This window comes from Rosa rugosa, chromosome 7 (assembly GCF_958449725.1).
Source record: "Rosa rugosa chromosome 7, drRosRugo1.1, whole genome shotgun sequence".
Lineage (NCBI taxonomy): Eukaryota > Viridiplantae > Streptophyta > Magnoliopsida > Rosales > Rosaceae > Rosa > Rosa rugosa.
Window position 1 is genome coordinate 33,588,334 of NC_084826.1, and position 22,622 is coordinate 33,610,955.

The 22,622-nt window shown below is 39.0% G+C and overlaps 1 protein-coding gene and 1 long non-coding RNA gene across 4 annotated transcripts; one reads left to right on the forward strand and one right to left on the reverse strand.

Annotated features, from left to right (window-relative positions):
* Positions 1-780: 780 nt before the first annotated feature.
* On the reverse strand, positions 781-2,064 carry LOC133720146 (uncharacterized). Of its 2 annotated transcripts, none has more exons than XR_009851710.1 (3): positions 1,802-2,064; positions 1,583-1,706; positions 781-1,061 (listed from the first exon to the last, which is right to left on the reverse strand). It is a non-coding gene; the product is annotated as an uncharacterized LOC133720146 (long non-coding RNA). The 2 variants fall into 2 exon arrangements; XR_009851711.1 differs by having other exon boundaries at positions 1,579-1,706.
* Positions 2,065-8,060: 5,996 nt separating this feature from the next.
* Positions 8,061-11,506, forward strand: LOC133722075 (MDIS1-interacting receptor like kinase 2-like). Of its 2 annotated transcripts, none has more exons than XM_062148891.1 (2): positions 8,061-10,962; positions 11,050-11,506. In XM_062148891.1, exons 1-2 carry the CDS (start codon positions 8,070-8,072, stop codon positions 11,394-11,396), a joined length of 3,240 nt encoding a protein of 1,079 aa, XP_062004875.1. In that variant the 5' UTR covers positions 8,061-8,069; the 3' UTR covers positions 11,397-11,506. The 2 variants fall into 2 exon arrangements, with proteins under 2 accessions (XP_062004875.1, XP_062004876.1); XM_062148892.1 differs by having other exon boundaries at positions 8,061-10,938.
* Positions 11,507-22,622: the final 11,116 nt, after the last annotated feature.

Below are 22,622 nucleotides of genomic sequence, written 5' to 3' on the forward strand. Positions count from 1 at the left end.
TAGGTCTTAGTTTTGATTAGGATTTGGTGCAAACCAAAGCCGAGCATTGCTAAGGCTTGGTGTCTTAGAGTAGCATTTTTATTTATTTTCTTTTTCTTTTTCTTTGTTTGCTAAGTGTCTTTATTTCCGATTACCCAAGGATTGTGGGTTAGCCACTAATCCCCGTTGTACGATAACTTTGGGCATAATATTTCTTTATCTTGACAACGATACGTGTATTTGCGTAAATATGTATCAAGTCATTTATTATAATCAGGAATTTAGACTCCATTTCTCATTCTTTGTATTCGATAGTTTCATTCATTAAGACTTGAGGGCAGCCGCACTAGTTCTTTATTCAAAAAAAAAAAAAAAATTGACCTTTTGCCTTTTGCCTCGTCTATATAAATAGATTCATGCTATACGAAACCAAGCAAATTTGGCTGAAAATTTGTATATGTGATCCACTCAAATTTGGTTTGTACATTGATTTGATCTAGTTCGATATCCAAATAATTATCAATTTAGCTGAAAATTTGTAGAAGTGGTATACTCACAGAGACCTAAAAACTGAACGATGAAGATGCCGGTATGTGACCTAAAAGTTGTTCCAAAAGATGTTTAGCTTCTTGATGCGAAGCTAACCGGTTAGATCTAGAGCGTTCCTCAAATATAATATTTACATATATTTTGATATGAGGGAAATTGAATCTCTAACTTAGCCTATCTAATCCGGCCAATTTCCAATTAACCCTCCCTTACTACTTGAGCAGAGCCCAGTTAATTGCAATTTCTTCCAAAAGAACCAATAGTGTGACACACTCATTGTTTTATTTTTCTTTTTTATAATAATACATGATTTGTTATCACCTAATCTTCTATTTAATTTAAAAATAATAATAATACATGATATGTTTGCTTTATGTCTGAACACCTAAGGATAGATACCCCTTACACTTAAACCAAAATCCTAGAAGTACAATCTTATTAAAAAAAAAAAATTCCAGAAGTACAAAAACAAAAGCTTGAAGATCGCAAACGAAGGCAGAAACAATTCCACATACGGCTGGGATCGAGATAACCTAGAGAAGCAAGAGAGTATTAGCAATGATATATCTCTTCTAGACAAACATGCTTGAAAGAGATTTAAGTTAAAAAGGCAGCCAACTTGAGAATTCATTGAAATCATATTTGTACTGCAGAAAAAATAACCGTTCGATCTCTAACTTAATTGTTAGAGCAACTCCAACGGCTTTCTCCAACAGCTTCTCTATAATTATAGAAAGCAGAAGTTAAAGCTTTCCATAATTTTTTATGTCCAACTCGAACAGATTCCCTATTTTACTGCAATCTATTATTTCTTAAAATTTTAGAGATTGCTATAAATTTAGAGAATCTTTTTCTTCTTTTTCCTCACTATCCCTGAAATAAGGATAGTTATAGGGAATGTGTTTGAGTAAAAGAGACTCATTTTTCCCTAAAATAGAGAAAAATCAAAATATGAGGAAGCTGTTTGAGTTGGTCTTAGTGATAGTTTTCTATTATCCTACTGTACACACTAACAGTAACTATATAAATTTTTGTTATGTTAATAATCACCTACATACTGTTGGGTCAAGCAACGTCGTCAGGTGGTGGAGGTGTGTTCTTAGGGTGCTGCCCTGAGCCAGGATCATGAGGACTCCCTACATCTGCTTTCATTTGCCAGTGCAGCCTGGTGTTCTCTTCTGTAATGAGCCAATAACAAATATACGTAATGACAGCACTGGAATAATACCAAACCATCAAAAATACATATAAAAGAAAAAGACCAATTACGTACTGTTTTTTGAAAATGGTGAAACTCTGGCAAATGCTATGTCGGAAGAGAAGAGTAGCACTAGAAATATTAAGAGAATCCAGTAGAGGGCAGCACTGGCCTTGTTGCGGACCATTATGTATATCAGCTCATATACAAATATAAGTTTTCAGCTTTCCACTAATTAGTTATATATACAAATGTTGAAATGACTTCAGGTACATTGGATGTGGAAGATGTGCTTGCCATGTGATTTCACTGGAATGAGGTTGTGATTCACTAGTATTTTCTCAGGACATCAATTGCATTTGAAATTTGAAAGTCCTACTTGTTAGAGGACCCATTCAGATCGATGTCTTCTCAGTTGCAATCAAATTAATGAGAATGAAAATTGTTAGAGGTTGAACTTTCTCAGCAAAGTTGCTATCAAAACTAATGAGAATGGAAATGGTTAGAGGTTGAATTTTCTCAGCTCAGTTGCATGCGAAGAAATTTGAACATCTAACCTATTCAGATGTCTAGTCATTTACTATCAAATTAATGAGAATGGACGCGTTTCACATGGTTAAAGGTTGAACTTTCTTTGCTCATTCTTATAGATAGGGCAGACGACCTCGTGGCTGGTACGCCTATCCAATCATTGTTCATGCAGGGGTAGTGGGGTATGTTCAGGGAATTTAATTATAATAAAACGGGGGTAGTTTTGGAATACAATTAGGAGATGGAGAAACATAAATGGCTGGGCATACCAATCACATCGCACATATGCCCTACCCTTGAATTTCTCATTACATGATATGTCTCTAATGAATTTTCTTATACCATATATAGCATCTTTTTGGTTTCATTTCAAGGATTATCCTCGCAAAAAATCAGCAAATTCATACATCAGTTGGTAATCTGTTCGATCTAAAATTTATAAACAAACACTATACTATATTAATATTTTCACTATAGTGTTTGTCGGATAAAATTAAAACGATAATTATGCTAACCAAATGGTTGAAGATCTCTCCAATTGAATGATTGTTTGCAGAAATAATCATTAGCTTATTGGGTCGGAATGATGGTGTCTTTATTTTTTTCTACAAGATTACGTCCTATTAGGAACAAAAACTCAAAACTCTATATACAAAGTTAGATGGTTCAGGCATTAAGAAACGTTTCGAAATTTAGATTAAATTGAACGAAAATTCTTCTATGCACCGATGGTTCAAATGACCCAACACTTATAAGATGATCTCAACTCTTGATATTTATAATCAATATTTTTTTAATAACTCAAAAGTGTATTTAATGTAATCTAACCATCTATTTATGTTGGTGCAAGTGTACGTCGATGCACTTATATTGACGGAACAAAAAGTCTTATTTTCCAAGTGGTGATCATACCTATTGATTTGTCGCTTTAATTAGAAGCAACTTCCATGGAGTTTTATCATCTCTCCAAGTTGAATGAATCATGTAAGAATTCTTCTGTCAAACTAAGGCCATCAAACTTGATTCTAGCCATTAAACTAAAGCCACAAGATTTCTTCAACACGTTCGAGAACTGAGCCACAAGATTTCCTCAACTTCCATGGACACGAAATTTGCTATGTCTAATGTAATTTTATTTGATAATTATTTGAACATTAGGTGTCGTAGAGGCTCATCCGTCTCTAATTTGTTTTTTTTTTGTTCACCCTACTTGCTCAATACACCCTACATGTTAATTTCAATTATTAAATTTTCTTATCTAACTGATCATTTCTCTTTCCAAAAATATCCTTATATGACATATCTAATTAAAAAAGAAAATTTTAAATGAGAATCTATCATTTAATTTATACCAATTAAAAACTAAAATATATTAAAGTTTTTGTTCAAGTATATCCAGAATATGTGTCTGGCCCAAACTCTAGGTTACTTGTGCAAGTTGTAATAGGGTTTGTATTAGAGATATTCTCAGATATATTCGTAGATATTCAATCATTGTACGATTATGTTTCCATGTACAACTCTGATTCTATGCTTGTAATCCTCTATATAAAGAGGGCCCTATTATCAATGAAAGCACAGTAATTTCTCTCCCAATATAGTTTTCCTTAAACACGTTATCAGCACGAAGCTCTAACCCTGAAACCCTAATTTTGTAGCCTTCAAACCCTAGCAACCACCGCCGCACACATCGAAGCCCTCGATTCAAGAAGCCCAGAACCGGCGGCGAAACCACCAGAACTTGCCGGAATCACCCTGAACCGGCCGTTGGAAGTTCCTGAAACGGCCCCGTTAGCCTCGCCATGTTAGCCTCGCCTGCCTTCGCGCGAGCCCCTACGCCCCTCCACCGACAGCATTAGCCTCGCTTGCCCTAACATTAGCCTCGCCAGCGCAAGCGTTAGCCTTGCTACCGACAGCCCCTACACAGCAGCCTCGCACATCCTTTGTTCATCCCTCGCGCGTGTTAGCCTCGCCTGCCTACGTGTAGACCCCCGTACTTTTTCTTATTTATTTTAATTTGTCGCATAACGTATGAAACTACGTATTCATAAGGTACAAAAGTATTCGCGCTTAGGTTAAGACTTTGAGGCCATTTTAAAGGATTAAGAATTTAGAGAAAATCCAATTTGGGTCTAGGAAACTATTTTTAAAGTATCGAGGCTGAGGACAAGCCCGAAAAATTTTCCGGAAAGGATTCGGTGAAGTACCGGAGAAATAAGGATGTTTAAAGATGTATTTTCGGATTGGGCTTGAGGCAAATTAAGAGAAAAATGAAATAGGAGCAGCCCAAGCCCATTTGCATTTTCAAAAGGCCTTGTTGTATTAAGTTGGTAGGTCTACGGTACGTCTACGCCGTATCAAGCTCCTATTGGCTTAATATTACGGCGCTGTGGTATACCCACTCTGGTCGCCACAACCCCTGCTGACAGCCATCGACAAATCGATAGCCTTGCCTCGACATCTTTCCGCAGCCCTCGCACGCCTCTCGTACAAGTCCTGCACAGCCTTGCACACGTTTAGCCTTGCCAGCAGCATTTGCACAAGTTTTCGGCCACCTACTGGCAACCTCCGGCCAGCGACCACCACCTCCAACCATAGGCGACTTTCCGGCCAAATTTTTCCGGCGACCTATTTCAAGGTAATTTTTTACTAAAAGTTCTTGTTTTTAAAGTTTTTATTCTTTTTCTCGCGGACTTGCAACCTCCCTTCTTCCACCCCCATTTCTTCTTCATAGGGGAGACCTAAGCTAAACTGTGGTGGTTCGTGCTCACTCCAAACTTGGAGCTTATAGAATCCTTCAAACTTAGAGTTTGTTGAGAAGAAATGATCGACCACAAACATCACAGCCACAAACATCATTGTTTCCATCTAATCCAATACCTCTTGGAATCGAATTTCTTAGGAGTGACTATGCTAAAAAATAATTATTGTTTCGTGGTAGCTTTTTTCGCTCCGAAACTAACTTTCTTTTGAATCTTTTCTTATTGTTTTTCAGGATGAGTAACCTGAACAAGTTGGACTTTGCTCCATTGGAGACAACAGGCGCATGATACCACAATTGGGTCTGTGATGTGTGCCAACATCTTAAGGCCAAATGAGTAGCCAAGTCAGAATGTGCTTACTCCTGTACAAGCTACCGCTTTGGAAGCGAATAGAGCTAATTTGGAGGCAAACCAAGCAAAAGCCATTATTCTCATGACATGTCACATGAATGACGCGCTCCAAAACGAGTACCTTAATGAAGAGGACCCTAGAAAACTATGGGAAGAACTTGAAGAGCGATTTGGCAACTTTTGTGACTCCCTGCTTCCTAACTTAGAAGTGAGATGGAACTGTCTCCGCTTCTATGATTTCAAGTCTGTACTTGACTACAATTTGAAAGCCCTTGGTATCAAGTCTTTGATGGAGTCTTGTGGAAAGAACATCACTGATACGATGTTGATCGAGAAGACTCTCTCTAGCTTCCCCATCTCTGCATTAATGATCACAAAGAACTATCAGATTAATGTCAATGCCGGAAGCATCACAAGGTTTCATGAGCTGATTGGAGCCATGAATGTAGCTGAAAAGCACAACAACATCCTTGTGAAGAACTATAACTCTAGACCCATGGGAACCAAGTGTATTCCGGAGTCTAACTATAGTTGCGCCCTTAAGGGAGGGCGCAAGGAGCGAAACCCTAAGGAAAGGGACAATTCTGGACGTTCTTGTCCATATTCTCGCCCCAAAGAGGAAGGAAACCCCAAGATACGCGTGCCACTGAACCGTGGAGGTTAACGTGTGAAAAGAGAGGGAGGTCGAGCCTCTGGCTATGGTGGTGACGCCACCATGGTTAATAGCTGTCCTAATCGCGCCCCTAAAGCGCCTCGATTAAGGGAGCCTGACCATAATGATGCTTGTCTTCAGTGTGGAGCGTCCAAACATTGGGCCAAAGTGTGTAAAGCATCCCAAAATATTGCAAATGCGTACAAGATGTATCGTAAAGCAAGGGAAGGTAACTACATGGAGCAAGAAGGTCAAGATGGCGATCTCGATCTAAGGGTGGAAGACTTCAAAGGCCAAGATCAAGAGGCTGGTGATTTTTTTTAAGTCTTTTATTTTTTAAAGAGATGTAGGCAATTGCCATATTATTTTTGTAGTAAATGCCAATGCATGCATATGGTTTAGTCTTTCTTCAAACTAGGCTAATCCAAAGTAAGTCTGCTGTCTAGGAAGGTTTTGAGATTAGTGGTAATTAAGCGAGCCTTGCTCCACCGACATCTCTCTACTCACCTGGTCACATCTATTTTGGAGTTTCCGAAAGAAGTTAGACGACTGCCATTGTTTTTCATTAGCTAGTTCATTGGATTAGATTTTCTTTGGTTAAAAGAGACAATGATGTGATTCTGTTGGCTTATTAATAAAAGTTGAGTTCTTTTCATTATGACTCCTTTTTAATTATGAGCTTTTTCTTTTTAGGAATGGATTATGAAGAACTACAATGTCTTGTGGATAGTGCGACTACGCACACAATTCTCCGCCATAGGTAATTATTCTTGGTGATGTTACCTACACTTTCCTCTGTGACTATGATGGCTGGGCCAACCGGATTGGTTTAAGGACATGGAATGGCCCAATTCCTCTTGCCAAATGGCACCTTGATTAATGTTGCAGAAGCTCTCTACACTTCCAAGGCAAATCAAACCTTATTGAGCTTTAAAGATATCAGAGCCAACGGATTCCATGCGGAAATGTATACAGAGAACGGAAAAGAGTTGAATGAATTAGAAGCAGCTGCCATGAACTTTCATCATCTCTCCAAGTTGAATGAATCATGTAAGAATTCTTTTGTCAAACTAAAGCCATCAAACTTGACTCCGGCCATTAAACTAAAGCCACAAGATTTCCTCAACCCGTTCGAGAATTAATGTGCAAAGAAATGAGCCACAAGATTTCCTCAACTTCCATGGACACGAAATTTGCTATGTCCAATGTAATCTTATTGATAATTATTTGAACGTTAGGTTTCGTAGAGGCTTATTCGTCTAATTTGTTTTTTCTTTAATTTTTTTTTTTTTAAAAAAAAAAGCCTTTTCTCCTGCTAGTACCCTTACTATCATGAAAAAGCTAGTTCCATTACTGTGTTGCAGCTTTACAAGTTAATTTTCAATTCAATAATTTCATTCAAAATCACATTACTCGGATCCTCTACCTGAAGTGAAGTACTATAGCACATGCAGAAAACATAAATCACTACCGAAAACTATATATGATAGCATGATGTAGTTTGCTCTGGCTTGCCACATGTTTTAGGCTCTGCTGGTTTCATCAATGAAGGTTTCCTTTGCCTCTGCAAGTTCTAGTAAAGCAAAGGCTATTCTCATATGGAAAGGACGTCATGGACTTAGCACTATTGCCATCTATTTCTTCCACTAGTCCAAAAGTAAATAATTTAAGGAGAGACAAGCTTTACGACGGGAGTAGCAACATTTATATGTTTAAGCTCACTTGGCCATTCTCATATGAAGGAAACCCTTATTAAACACCAAAAAAGAATTGTTCCTATCAATTAATTTTGAGTTCAAGAGAAATGCAAAATTTCCAACTCACACTTCAATTCAAATAAAGATAACATGCAAAGACTAAACTAAAACTCCAAGTCTGAAACCAAAACCATCATAATCAACAAAGAAGAAGTTAAAATAGACTTTTCAAGTCTGAATTCTGAACTAAGGTTTATGAAGAACAGTAGGAAATGTAGCCATCCGGAGCACCATAAATAAAGACCAGAACAGATAGAAGGTTGTTCTCTATTTGTAACACATACAAAACCATGGGATCGTTAACTTTTTCCCATAAAGTTTGTTCTCTAGCATGCTTTACTTTGTATGTCCAGCTAGTTTCATTACCAAACATTGCTTTTGCTTCTACTAGTTCAGCTGAAGCAGAGGCTCTTCTCAAATGGAAAGCCAACTTTCAAAACCAAACTCAAAATAATTTGACCTCCTGGACTTACTTTCCCATCAATTCCACCCATCCAAAAGAAAATGGAAGCCCATGCAATCGTTGGAATGGTATTTCATGCAATCCTGCTGGAAGTGTCAACAACATAAACCTCACAAATTCTGGTATTCAAGGTACGCTGCATGGATTTTCGTTCCTTTCCTTCCCTAACCTTGAATATATTGACCTTAGCTTTAATGAACTCTTCGATTCCATCCCACCTCAGATTAGTTTCCTCTCCAAACTCACCTATCTTGATCTATCTCGTAATCTGTTGTCTGGGAAAATCCCACCAGAAATTGGTCTTCTGGCAAATCTTCAGGTCTTGCATCTAAATGAAAACCAGTTAAATGGCTCAATTCCTCAAGAAATAGGGCAGCTTAAGTTTCTTTCTGAGCTTGCTCTGTACATCAACAGTCTAGAAGGTCTAATTCCTGCTTCTTTGGGTAATTTGAGTAACCTGACTTCTTTGTATCTCTATAGTAATAACCTTTCTGGTGCTATTCCTGTTTCTCTGGGTAATTTGAGCAACCTTACTCTTTTGTATCTTCAAGAAAATCAACTTTCTGGTTACATTCCTCCAGAAATGGGAAAACTTTCTAATTTGGTTGAGCTCCAGATGCAATCCAACAAGTTAACAGGTCTCATCCCTCCGCATTTTGGAAACTTAAAAAAGCTAACTTATTTGTACTTGTACTCGAATGGTCTTTCGGGCTCTATTCCTCCGGAAATAGGAAATATGAAGTCTCTAATTCAATTATGTTTTCAAACAAACAATCTTTCTGGCTCAATCCCTCCATCTCTAGGTGATCTCACAAACCTTACCCATCTATATCTCTACCAAAATAACCTATCCGGAATCATTCCTAAAGAGCTTGGGTACCTGATTTCTCTTGTAGACCTACAGTTGGAGGAGAATCAACTCAGTGGTTCCATTCCCGCTTCAGTTGGTGACTTGAGTAACTTAGAATTTTTATTCCTTCGTGATAACCAACTTTCTGGCCCCATCCCCCAAGAGATTGGGAATCTCAGGAAGTTGAAGGGTCTCTTCTTAGATACTAATAGTTTTTCTGGTCATTTACCCCAATATATTTGCAGTGGTAAATCTCTGCAAAATTTTTCTGTAAACAACAACCATTTGGTAGGTCCAATCCCCAAAACCTTGAAAACTTGCAAGAGCTTACTGAGAGTCCATTTTGAAGGGAACAATTTGACAGGCAATATATCAGAAGTCTTTGGTGCCTATCCAAATCTTCAATATATAGATATTAGCCACAACAACTTCTACGGTGAAATCTCACCCATGTGGGGGCAATGTCCTCAGTTAGCAACCCTAAGAATTGCAAGAAACAACCTTACTGGTAGCATACCACCTGAGCTCGGCAATGCAACCCAAATTCATAGACTTGATCTTTCCTCAAATCGTTTAGTTGGGGTGATTCCAAATGAGATTGGGAGGTTAACAGCTTTGCTGGATCTGATATTGAATAACAATCAACTTTGGGGTCACATACCATCAGGCTTAAAAACATTGATGGATCTTGAATATCTTGACATGTCCACCAACAAATTCAATGACTCAATTCCAAGCATTTTAGGTGACTTGTCCAAATTACACCACTTGAATTTGAGCAACAATAAGTTCTGCCAAGAAATTCCAATTCAATTGAGCAGTTTAGTTCACCTGTCTGAGCTAGACTTGAGTCATAATTCACTGGAGGATAAGATACCAGCAGAAATGAGCAAAATGCAAAGCTTGGAGATTCTAAATCTTTCCCACAACAATCTTTCTGGTCCCATTCCGACAAATTTCAAAGAAATGCATAGCTTGGTTCAAATCGACTTATCCTACAACCAGTTGCAGGGTCCTGTCCCCAACAACAAAGCATTTCAAGATGCTCCTTTGGAAGGCAATGAAGGACTGTGTGGCAATGTTGCAAAACTTCAACCCTGCAATATTCCTTCCATGGATAATGAGCATACCTCAAAAATAGATCGAAGGCTCATGTTTTTAATTATTTTCCCTATTTTGGGAACACTTTTTCTTGTACTTAACTTCCTTGGAATTTCCATGGTTAGAAAAAAAAGAAAAAAGGAGCAGGAGAGCGGGCAGAACAATGTGCAGCACCAATTTTTTTTTTTAATGTCTGAATTTGATGGGAGACGAATGTATGGAGAAATTATCAAGGCAACCAATGGTTTCGATGCTGTATATTGCATCGGAAAAGGAGGATCTGGAAGTGTCTACAAGGTAGAGCTACTACTATCAGGTACCATAGTTGCAGTGAAGAAATTCCACCCAATACTTGATGGTGAGGAGTCGTCTCAGAAGGAATTTGTTAACGAAATAAGGGCACTAATGGAGATACGACACCGAAACATTGTGAAACTTCATGGTTTCTGTCTACACGCCCGTCATTCGTTTTTGGTCTATGACTACCTAGAAAAGGGTAGCCTTGCTTCAATGTTGAGCAAAGAATACGAAGCTAACAAACTGGACTGGAGCACAAGGGTGAGGATTGTGAAAGGTGTAGCTCACGCCCTGTCCTATATGCATCATGATTGCTCTCCCCCTATTGTGCATCGAGACATATCAAGCAACAACATACTGCTAGATTACGATTATGAGCCTGTTGTTTCAGACTTTGGCACCGCTAAGCTTTTAAATCCAGACTCATCGAATTGGACTGCCCGCGCAGGTACATATGGATATATAGCACCAGGTAACAAATTTGCTGAAAGAAATGTTCTTGAACTTTTATACTTTCTCTACATATTAATGATTTTCTGTTCCTCAATGTTTTTGGCAGAGCTTGCTTACACAATGAAGGTAACCGAGAAATGTGATGTTTATAGCTTTGGGGTGCTGGCATTGGAAGTGATAATGGGAAAGCAGCTGGCTGATTTCGTGTCCTCCTTTTCGACACCATCCGCCAACGGAGACATATTGCTGAAGGATTTTTTCGACCAACGCCTCGCCCCTCCGACACCAAATAATGAGAATGAACTGATAAGAATTGCATGGCTAGCAATTGCGTGCAAACATTCTCATCCAGAATCCAGGCCAACAATGCAAATGGTTTCTCAAGTGTTATCATCCAAACTTGCAAATTCCTCTAGACTACCAGAGATTACTCTTGAACAACTCATTAATTAGTATCTAAATACTGTGACAAAGAATAAGATGTTCTTGGTTATGCATAATTACATAGTAATTAGTTTTCACATGTATTTTTGGCTAGAATAAAAGCTCTACTATTTCATTCAGTGTCTTGCTTTTGGTTAATTGAGATATATGAAAAATGTGTGCATGTGTAGTGGATATGGATTTCGTGACCTTGGTACAGAATATGAGCATGTTAAGATGAGTTTTGATTCATAAAAGCCAATGTGAGATATTTGAGCCCATGTCCCTTTTTCTTGGAGTGAAAATGAAAAATATATATTCTTAATTTCTTGGCGATGTTTTGATGATCTCATTATTCTTTCATCTTGATTGATTGCTTGTCATAGATTAAGTTTAATGGACTAGAGAATGCTAGAATTCGCTCTTGTGCTTGTTGAGACTTTTATCAATACATGGCCCTGATTCTGGAAAGGATAGAGGCACCCTAGGAATTACCACCATTGCCATATAAACTTGTGTCCCTATTTGTGCCCGTCGTGGGACCCCCCTAGATAAGCCCCTTTGAGCCTACATTAAGCCTTTTTGTGCATCACCCTTAAAATCCTTAACCATGAAGCTTAGTATAGTTACAACCCTACCCTTTGTTCTAAGAACTTAGTGGAGCTATCTTTTGAGACATACTACATGGGTTTGGCGCTAAGGAGGAAGATTGAGAAGAGGTGAAAGTTCAAGTGTGGGGGTAGACTTGTCCATGGAAAGAAAAAAAATTATGAGAAAGCCGTGAAAAATGAAAAGAAAAGAAAAAATGTACACGGCTAGAAAAGAAAAGAAAGAATATTTATGGATTTAGTCCCCCCTACTTAGTGATTTTGGAGTTTGCTTTGAATTGAAGGCCCACTACAGAAAAATTTGGCCTTTGTCCATTTCACTAGAGTTCAAGGGAAGTTTACATTGAAGATTGGGCCCAACATGAAGACATTTGGCCCTTTTATGTTACCTCTAGGGGAAAGTGACGTTTTTGCAATACCTTGGTAGAATATTTCGAGGTCTCTACACTTATATGAGCTCTGCTAGGTTTTTAGGACATTTTGATAAATCCTTACCTTTCATTTCTTTAAACCTTGAGCCTTGGCCCCATTACAACCCTTGAGAAAACCTTCTTGATCCTTAAGAGGGGACAGCCCTTGATGTGGAGATGAGTTACAAGAGTTGAACCTATGGCAGTCCATTCGTGCAAGTAGTTGGTATCCTTCATGAGATCTTTTGAAAGAAAGTTATATTCACAAAGTGCTTTTCGTTTCTTATATATGTGAGCTATTTGATTGCCTTAAAATATGTTCTCTCACATATACTTGAGTGATTATAAGCTTTTAAGCATTGCCATGATCTGAGAGAAGAAAGAGGGATATACTTTGTGAGATTTGAATCATATTTGTCTGAAGCATGCTAAGCTTAACCCCATCACCATTGTTACAACCAAGTCTTACTTATGTATGTGCGGATTATATGTCTTAATTAACTCTTGAATGCTTAAACATTGATTCTTGGTTGAGTGCTAATCTTGGTGTTGTGAAAGTAAGAGATTGCTGAGACAAAAAGTTGAAGGGCAATAGAGTCATTGTATTTGTTTGAGTCTTTAAATTTTTGTTGAGTCTTAGTATGTGTCTTTGTGTGATTTTGCTAAGGGATTAGCAAAAGCTAAGTGTGGGGGAATTTGATAGGAGCATTTTAATGCGACGTTTTAACTGCATTTCCTTACATTTATTGCGTTATTCCCTTAATAAAACTCTGTTTAGGAAAGTTTCTATTCTTCGATTGGGAAAGTTCCTATTTGTAGAAAGTTTCCATTTTCGGTAGTTTCTATTTTTCATTTTTAGAAAGTTTCCCATTTTCAATTTAGGAAAGTTGCCATTTTTCATTTTAGGAAAGTTTCTATTTTTATTGATAGTTTCTATTTTCAGGACCTCGGAGCTAAAAAGTGGAAATGAACTCACAAATGGAAAGAGGAGCTTGCGAACACCAAGGGGAGCAAAAATGAGATGCAAAGGACCACACAATTGAGCAGAAATGAAGAAATGAAGCTTTCCTGGTCCAACCAGGAAATCCTGTTCGAAAGAGGAAACTGTGTGAAGCAAAACTCTGAAGCCCATTGAGATGTGTGATCGAAATTATGATGGACATGACGTTGGAGACATCAAGGCTTGAAGAGGACGCAAGAAGGCCCAAGAATTATCAAGCAAGATGGACTTTCGGCAAAAGTGGATAAAGCCCATGTAAACTAGGGTTTTGTGACGTCAAGAGAAAAATGTGGAGACTTAAGAGTTTTGCCGTCCAAAGCAAGAGGAAATCAAGGAAGAGTTTTTAAAAAGGAAAATATATTTTCCTTGGGGATTAAATTTGCCGTGTAATACTTAAGGAGAAAAACAAGGTGACAACATGGGAATTAAAGATGATTGATTGAGGATTTCAAGGAGAGATTTTCTTGGGAGACTTTTATGGGAAGGAAATATTGTTGGAGGAATAATTTGGTGTGATTGCCAATGTGAAAATCAGAAATAATCAAGGAGATAACGCCAAGAGAGATTCAAGGGAGAAATAAAAGGAAAGAGAAAAAGGTGGAGACCAAGAAAAGCTGAAAACGTGTCTAGGTGCATCCCTAAATTCCCTAAAGGAATATTAGCCGAAATTCATGAAGAAAATCAGAATAATTCCAAGGAAATTCGGCAATTAAATATTAGGGAGGTATTTTAGAGAATTTTGATTGGTTGGAACACATCACACGGATTACTTGGCATTCTATGATTGGTTGGACTACATCACAAAGCTTACTTGGCGAATTCTCATTGGTGGAAGCTATGTGGAAATTTCTGATTGCTTTGTGAACCCTAGCCGTGCTCCTATATATACCCACCTCTTTGACGTTGAAAAGAGCTCCTCTCCCATACAATTTACACTTTAGAAAAAATCACAAAAGTCCTTAGCATAGCCGTGAGTTCTTCCATAATTCGGCAATTAAATATTAGGGAGGTATTTTAGAGAATTTTGATTGGTTGGAACACATCACACGGATTACTTGGCATTCTATGATTGGTTGGACTACATCACAAAGCTTACTTGGCGAATTCTCATTGGTGGAAGCTATGTGGAAATTTCTGATTGCTTTGTGAACCCTAGCCGTGCTCCTATATATACCCACCTCTTTGACGTTGAAAAGAGCTCCTCTCCCATACAATTTACACTTTAGAAAAAATCACAAAAGTCCTTAGCATAGCCGTGAGTTCTTCCATCCTCTAGAGCAAGCCACGAAGTTCAAGCAAGGAAGAAGAAGAAGAAGAACCAAGCCGTGAGCATCACCATCCACTCTCCACCTTGAAGCTTGCTTTCGAGATTCAAGACTCCATACGTTTTACCTTTCATCCCCATCTCCATCTCACGGTGTAATTCAACCTCTTTCTTTGTAACCTTGTTTGATTTCGTTGGTTTTGTTCTAGTTGACATATATGTTTGAACAAATATTAATTTCTGGAATTTTTATGATTAATTGAGAATTTTCAGATTCATATATTGTGATTCAAGAGTTGCTTATGTGGGTTTGTTTAATTAAATTTGCATTATAGATAACTTTTGTATTTTAATCTTATGTGGTTGCAAACACTTAGGGTTTTGATATAATGGTGCTAGGTTTAAGAACATGAAATCAACTTTTCGTTTTGTGTAAACTTGAATCAAAAGTAGTAAAGGTTTTGAGCAAAAATCGAATTTAATTAAAGAGAATTGCAATTAGGTGGACTTTTCCATAACTAAGTTGTACACTTGAGTTGATAGCCTTTCTCTATGTCTAATGGGTTAAACATGTCATGATTGACTAGCTTTCTAGGGTTTGATTACATGTTTGATAGGATTAATCTAGGTGCTTTCACTTAGGTTAATTAGCATTGAAAAGTAAAATATGGGAAATCATTTGCTTTCGAATGTTTCACATGATCAACTCCTTTCTCATGACTTAGATGAACAATATTAGGGTTTGAATCGATTTTAATCATAGTTTCGGTTTTGATCTTTGTTCTCTCATTCCATTTGTGTTTTTATGTTTTTTGTGTTTTATTTGTTTTCTTAACTTAGTTTATTTTCGAAAAACCAAAAACAAAATCCACCTTTTTCGTGTACAATGTTTATAATTGTAAATATCTTTGTGAATATTATACTTTGTTTTAATTTTAATTGTTTAATTGTTTGACAATGACAGGTGTACCCTCAATCCCCGGAATAGAACGATCCCTATTTGGTTGTACTACTAACGATATTTTCAGGGTTAAATTATGCGCTTCCTTTTAGCGTTATCACCAAAGCCTTGCATACTTGTGGATTAGAAAACAAGACGATTAGGTGAATTATTTTCTAAACCTAGCTCCAATTACATGCATATATCCTAAGTGTCGACCCAAAGAACATAAACACATAAAAGTTTTCAATCAAGCGGAAATAAACAACAAATTCACACCAAAGATCAAGAAACTAGATTTAAACAAACATATGTTCTACATAATTGGGGCTTCAAACCTCGCCCCTAACAAAAAGAATGTTAGTTACACATTGTTTTGAAAAGCAAAATAAAACAAATAGAGAAAAAGAAGAAAAAGATGATGGCGGATGAATAAGAAAGAGAGATAGAAGAGAAGGTGAAAGGCGTCGTCTTTTTCACGTTCGCAGAAGCTTTATATTTATGAGGAGCACAGCCCAAGTTTCCTTCTTCAACTCTGCTTTGAAAGCCTCCCCTAGTTGCTTGAGGATTTCTTTAATTGGTGCACAATTAAATGATTTTTAAGCCTTAGTAATCTTGCCAAAATATTGAGGAATCATTCTAGGACTCTCCTTGATATTTGCAGCATCAATAACCTTCCAAAAATTCCCTAGAAATCCGTCCATAGAAGATTTCTGCCAAACTGTCCTGTTTTGACTAGGATTCAATTTCTGTCTCTGAAGCTTCCTTCTTGGACAAGGAACGACTTCGTCTTGACAAGTTTCTGGATGATTCTTGACTCCTACGTGTTCTATGACATCACATATTCTAGATTGATCAACAACCTTCTGGAAAAACTCCAAGTAAGTCGCCGGAAAAGATCTCTCAAAAACCTTCGTGAAAAGCTGACAGTTTCTGCCTTATCGGGAAGCATGCTTTGACTTTGATTTCCTACTTCCTCGTTGACGATTTTTACCATTTATTTGGCTCTTGTTTAAGTATAACATCATTTATTTAAGGATCGCTGGCCCTTTCTAAAAATATACAGCTGGAAGAACGCAATAATTGCTCCTCAAAACCGTTCCCAGAAAGCTGATTATGAAACTGCAGTTTTCTGCTGTGCAGCAACTGTTTTTTACAACGATTTCCATGGACTTCCCTTTTAATTTCCGGCTAAAAGGTTGATCAAAATTAGTCCTCTGCATCAGTACTTCGTGATCCATGGCTTCGTTGCTCCCTTCAGCTCCTATTTCTCTTGAATCACTCCACGAACAACCTAAAAAGAAAACAAAGTTAAAACTAACTTTTTAAGGGAAATAGCTAAGAAAAGTGTAAAGGATTGCACTTTGTATTTATCGCATTTTATGCTCCTATCAGTTTGTGGCTGGGCTTCGTATCTATTCTGGTGGTTTCTATGGTTTGATCCATTCCGATCTTGCCATAAAATCTTTAGAGTTTCATGGATCGATCTCAATGCTTACAGCAGAGGACGGTGAAGAGAAGGTATGAACTGGCTTCGGTGCGTGTAGTGGAGGGTGGTTTGAGGTGCTGATCGACGACATGACTTCGCCGGAGGTCGGGATCTGCAAGCAGCGGCGTGACGGGCTTGGAAGCACGATGGTGGTGGCTGGGTTGTCAGTGCAGCACATGTCATGGGCCGGGCTCAATGGCTGGAGCTCTTGGGCCTAATCCGGTGGTGGGCCTGGTCTGGGCCTAATGTATCTTGGGCTCGGGGTTTTTTACTCTGGGTTCAAGATGTTTTATTTTATATTTTATTGTTTTTTAGTTACTATTATATTTCTTGCTTTGGGAACCCTAGGTTTGTATTTCTCTCTAATTTTGTTAGGGAACTACGCACTTTCGTGCCTCTAGCAAATCCTCTAGAGTAGTTACGACGGAGGATTCTCGAGACAAGGGCAATGGGAAGCTTTTGGTTCCCGGGTCTCCTTGCCTAGTACTTGACATTGAGTCTTTTACTATTTGCTTCTTAGTTCTCTCTAGTTGTACACCAATTGAGGTCTCTAGGCGACTAGGTTTATTTTTCAAAGAGAGGAGAGGATTTGATCTCCTGTATGTAGGCTCAATAAGTGAGCGCATGTGTTAACAATGAGGGTCACCTGTCCTTTGCCTGATAGCTTATACCATTTATGATTTTGGTGTAAGACAGAATTCGATGTACGTGCCTTCTGGCCATGGATAAATGAATGATATTATCTCTTTTCCTCAAAAAAAAAAAAAAAAGGTCATATGAGCAAGGATTACCACATCTGGGTCCAAACAGTCCGTGTCCAATAACGTATGCCTTTGATCCTAAAGATGGTGATGAAAAGTCCATGACAACTGGGGAAAGCTGATCTGGGATGTACTGGAGCTGTAACATGGTGACATATAAATGTCCTTTACAAACATAGACTACTTTGGCGTCACACCAAATCCAAGGGTCCATACGATCCAGGCGGACACGTATGTTTCTATGGCCTTTGTAAGATGAGTTCAATGCTCCATATTCATTCCCAACTGAGGGATCTCCATTCTTGTGAAGCCCTGGCAGCAAGCCTTGAATCTTTTGCTCACCATCAACTCCTTTATACCCTGGAGATAGAGATCTGTCAGATAGGAGGGGAGGAGCCTCAGAAATGGATCTGTCACTTGCCGTCCTTTTACCAAATCTCCAGGGTTCTAAGAGGTGAGCATTTGTGAGTATCAGACCCTGCTTGTTGAGGAAAACACCAGATGCCCATACTCCATCATCTATGGTTATAAGACAAACAGAAGCTATTGCCTTCTCGACAGCTCATGGGGAGCAACTGGTAACATTTTGTATAATTTTTTGGGATTTGTTCATACGGTACCCGAACTTTTCCTTCTTATAACTTTTGGTACCTGAACTTAAAAAAAATATCAATACGGTACCTGAGATTCTCAGCCCGACCGAAGATTGGTACCTAGAGTCGTTAAGTCCGTTATGAAAGTTGTCAGCTGACAATTTTAAACTTGAAATGACCAATTTACCCCTTACTTTTTTTTTTCCTTGGTTATTCCTTTTCATATAATAAAAAAAGCAAATTTTTTTTTCTTTTTCCACCGGAATCCAAGTGAAGAATTTTCCTCGTCACTTACTCCTTGCTTATCAATTCTTCTTTCGTACTTCTTCTTCATCGATCATCTTTTCCATTTCCCAAATTCCAACTAAAGATTTTGTTCAAAACTTGAAACTAAAATCTCATCTTCTTCATCGATCATATTTTCCATTTCCCTTCTACCTCTCTTCAATCTGGATTTTGTCAGATCTGAAAAATTCAAGAAAACTAATTTGATGTGTGTTTTGGGATTGAGAATTTGAGATTTTCCAGTCCATCCCATGTCCTTCTTTCACCTTCTTCTCACCTCAAACCCAATCTTCAAAAACTCTGTAGAAATCAAGCTGGACATTTCAAGACTATAAGGCCTTCTGGAATATAATGCTCTCAGCTGCTGGTCGATCTGATTCAATGGCAATGGGAGCTGGCCCAGAGAATCCCACTATCCATTTAATCATGCACAAAAACAAATAAAAGTTCTACCAATGCTCATACTCAATCATCAAATCTGTATACACAAAATTCTCCAAGAACAAAATCAAGAAAAAATGCTCATACTCAATCATCAAATCTGCATACACAACGTACATTCTCCAAGAACAAAATCATTTTCTTGCTAGAGAAACATGGAAAATGAAAGACAAAAGCCTAGAAAATTAGGCTTGATAGAACTCTTCTTGGACCCAACCATTGAATTAGGCAATGTAAATCTTGAAACTAAAATTGCGAGATCAAAGAAGAAAAATTCAAAGAGAAAGCTCTTTGATCGATATAGCAAATGTCATAGAGGAAATTCGAGCATCATCGTAGTGAAACTAGGATATTCTTTTTCAGATCAAAGAGAAAGAGCTCTTGATCGCCGGAACTCGTCCATTGGTGGGAGGCCTGGGAGGCGGTGTGGAGGTAGAGGAAATTAGTGCTTCCTCCTCTGCCACCATTGCTGGTGTCTCCGCCGCGATCGAGATCTGCCTCCGATCATCCCCTTCATCATGGGTTTGGCCGTCGCCGGATCAAGCCATATGGTGGTGATCGGAAGCGCTCCGGCGGAACGATTCTCTGATGGGCGAATTGGCCAAGGACGGTCACCTACCAACGTCTAAGGAAGAAGAAGATAAAGAAGAACAAAGTAGACAAATATTGTTCATGCCATTGATTGATTGATCAAACATGTGGCTCAAAGTGACTTAATGTGTTGCCCATTTGCTCAGCTGGGCATGCATGCCTTCACTTTGATCTAGACCATCATTATCAAGATTAGCAATCTTCTTAAAACTTTTATATAAAATAAAACTTTGTAATTGGTTAGGATGAAAAGTGTTCATGATCAAAGAAGGCAAACAATGGGGCTGTGACCACTTACCCAATTTCAGCTTAAAAATTGTCCACTTACTCCACTAAGAGTTTTTTAACCTCATTTACCCAATCTAACATCTATTGAAACTCATCCATCTCTCTCTCCTCCCAGACTCTCTCTCTCTCTCCCCCCCCCCCCCCCCGATCTCCACCTCCAGTTTCTCTCTCTCTCTATTTCCTCTGCTTCCCGAGCCCGTCGCCGGAGGCCTGCATACTCGCCACCGGCACTGGTCCTCCTCACCGTCCCAATCAGCGACGACTCTCCTCCTCCGTCGCAGTCCACTGCTCGGCTTCCCTTGTGGTTCGATTAGGTCGCTATTGATGATCACGGAGCCGAAATCGCCGGTGTTGTCATCCTCGTCTTCGAAGTAGTTGAGGGAAGCGTCGCCGCCGAAGTCCTTGGGAGGAGTTTGAGGAGCGGAGGGAGGGAGGATCTGGATCTGGATTCATTCGCTTATGGATCTGGATATGAATTCGCTTCTTTCGGTTCGTCAAAATCAGCAGAGAAACGATGCCGCAGAGCAAGCAGTGCCTGGAGAACTCCGACGAGATGGCGCCGCTAGCGGTGAGCAAAGCGCCTCGAAGTGATGAGATCGAATATTTCTTCACCACAGCCATGAGTTATATGAATGATAGTCAAGTAGGTCCAGTTTTACGCGGTTGCAAGCAGTTTTGGAAAGTAGAGGATTACGACGGTGACAAGGAGAATGATGCTAGGTCTGCCTTTCCTTCTGACACACTAGTTTCGTGGCTTTGTTTTGGAAGTTGTACTACCACTACAACATATATGGCTCTGTGTTTTGAATTGGTCCCTTTGAATTGATGTAACTGACTAGATCCATGGACATTTTGATGTGCTGCTTAGCTCTAACACTTAAATTTGATCGAAAATTATGAAAAATAGGTAGAAATGATGATTATTGGAGGGCAATAATATGATTATTGGGAGGCAATAAAAAGAGTATTGGGGAGCAATAATATGATTATTGGGGAGCAATAATATGATTACCGGGTATTATTAGGGGGCAATAAATTCAGACGCCGGAATCCGGTCACCAGTCCGGTAGCCGGATTCGGGATTCCGGTGACCGGTCGCCAGAGTCTGTCACCGGAGTCCGCGGCCGGCCTGTTTGGCTCCAATTTTGCTGCAGCTGGTCAACAGTCTCTTTTCTGCGCGAGCGTGCCAGCACCGTTCGGGTGCGGTCGTCGGGGATGTCCCTTGACCTGACTTCTTTTCGAGCGATTGTAGACGAGGAGAGCACCAACCTCGTCGTTGGATTCTTTCTGCCTCGTGGTGAGGACTTTGCTGAAGTTTCTTCTTGTTCACAAGTCGATACTCAATATTGCAGATTGAGCAGAGCGAAATCACCGGGAAGTATTGAGATTTTGCTAAAGCGTGACTTTAGCTTGGCTGGGTTGCTAGGGCGTTACCCTTGCTTGGCTGGTTCTGTAACCGTTGTGGTCGCGGCACTACCGTCGGCTCCCGAGGAGACTAGGACCGAAGCACGTTGACAGAGGGTTTGGTGGCACTGAAAGTCGGCTTCTGAGAAGACTAGGACTAGGAGTGTGATCACCGCTAAGAGAAAGAGAAAGAGAGGGAGAGGAGTTGCTCTTAGAGAGGTTTGCTCTAGAGAGAACTTAGATCATCTTAGAGATGTTGTTGTTGAATGTGAATGTGTTTGTGTGTTTTAGAATGAGAAGAGAAAGTATTTATATAGGGAAGAAAAAGAAGAGTGAAATGATGAGTGGAAGAAAAATAATGAAAGTAGATCTAAGTTCACTTGTAAAATATGGAAAAGATAGAGAAAAGATGAAATGAAAGCAAAGCATGAAGGTGCAGCAACATGGAAGTTGTGATGACCTATTAAAGAGATTGTAGAAGAAAAATATATCCAAGGAAAAAAAGAAAAGCATCTAGCTTTCTTCATGTGGGTAGGAAACATGAACATGTGAATATTGAGCTGGTTTTAGGTCAGTTTCTGACCCTTTATTCCTTCAATTATTTCTCCAACAAGACTTCATTATATGCCTTCGACTTCTTCATATGAAATGTTCCACTATGCGTGTAGATCATCCTGACAAATTTTCAGATTTTTATTCCATGTGGTTAGGCCGAAAATGCTGCTGGACCTCTTACAGGTCCAGTTTTCCAGTTTTGCTTCTGTAGAAAATTGGGCTAATTGTTTGAAGGCCTTCCACTCAAAAAAAGCTCTTGCACTCTTCATAAGAAATGATCCTTGGGCTGTCTAGAATGGATCTAGAAAGTTTCAGCACATTTCGATTTCATTTTCTTAGTCTGCCACCCCTCCTTCCTTGTTTAGCTCGGTTTCTCCTAGCCGAAGTAGGAAAATGTGCTAAAGTTGACTTTTCATGTTTCCATGCTTCCATGCTTCCATAGTAGGCTTTATTTAGCCTCTAAATATATATTTCGAACTTCTCGACAATATATAGCTTGAGCCACTGACATTGGCTCAATTTCTCCAAGACGTGCCTTGTCAGGTCAAAATGCTCATTTTGGGTCCAAACACGGCCACTGGTCACGGGAGTCCGACAAGGTCTCCGATGACTTCTCTCTCTAAGTGA

Excerpts from the sequence above, each read along its gene's own strand:
- LOC133722075 (XM_062148891.1), top strand. The coding sequence starts at position 8,070 with ATGGGATCGTTAACTTTTTCCCATAAAGTTTGTTCTCTAGCATGCTTT. Across the intron at positions 10,963-11,049 it reads ATATGGATATATAGCACCAG|AGCTTGCTTACACAATGAAG; the intron begins GTAACAAATTTG and ends TGTTTTTGGCAG.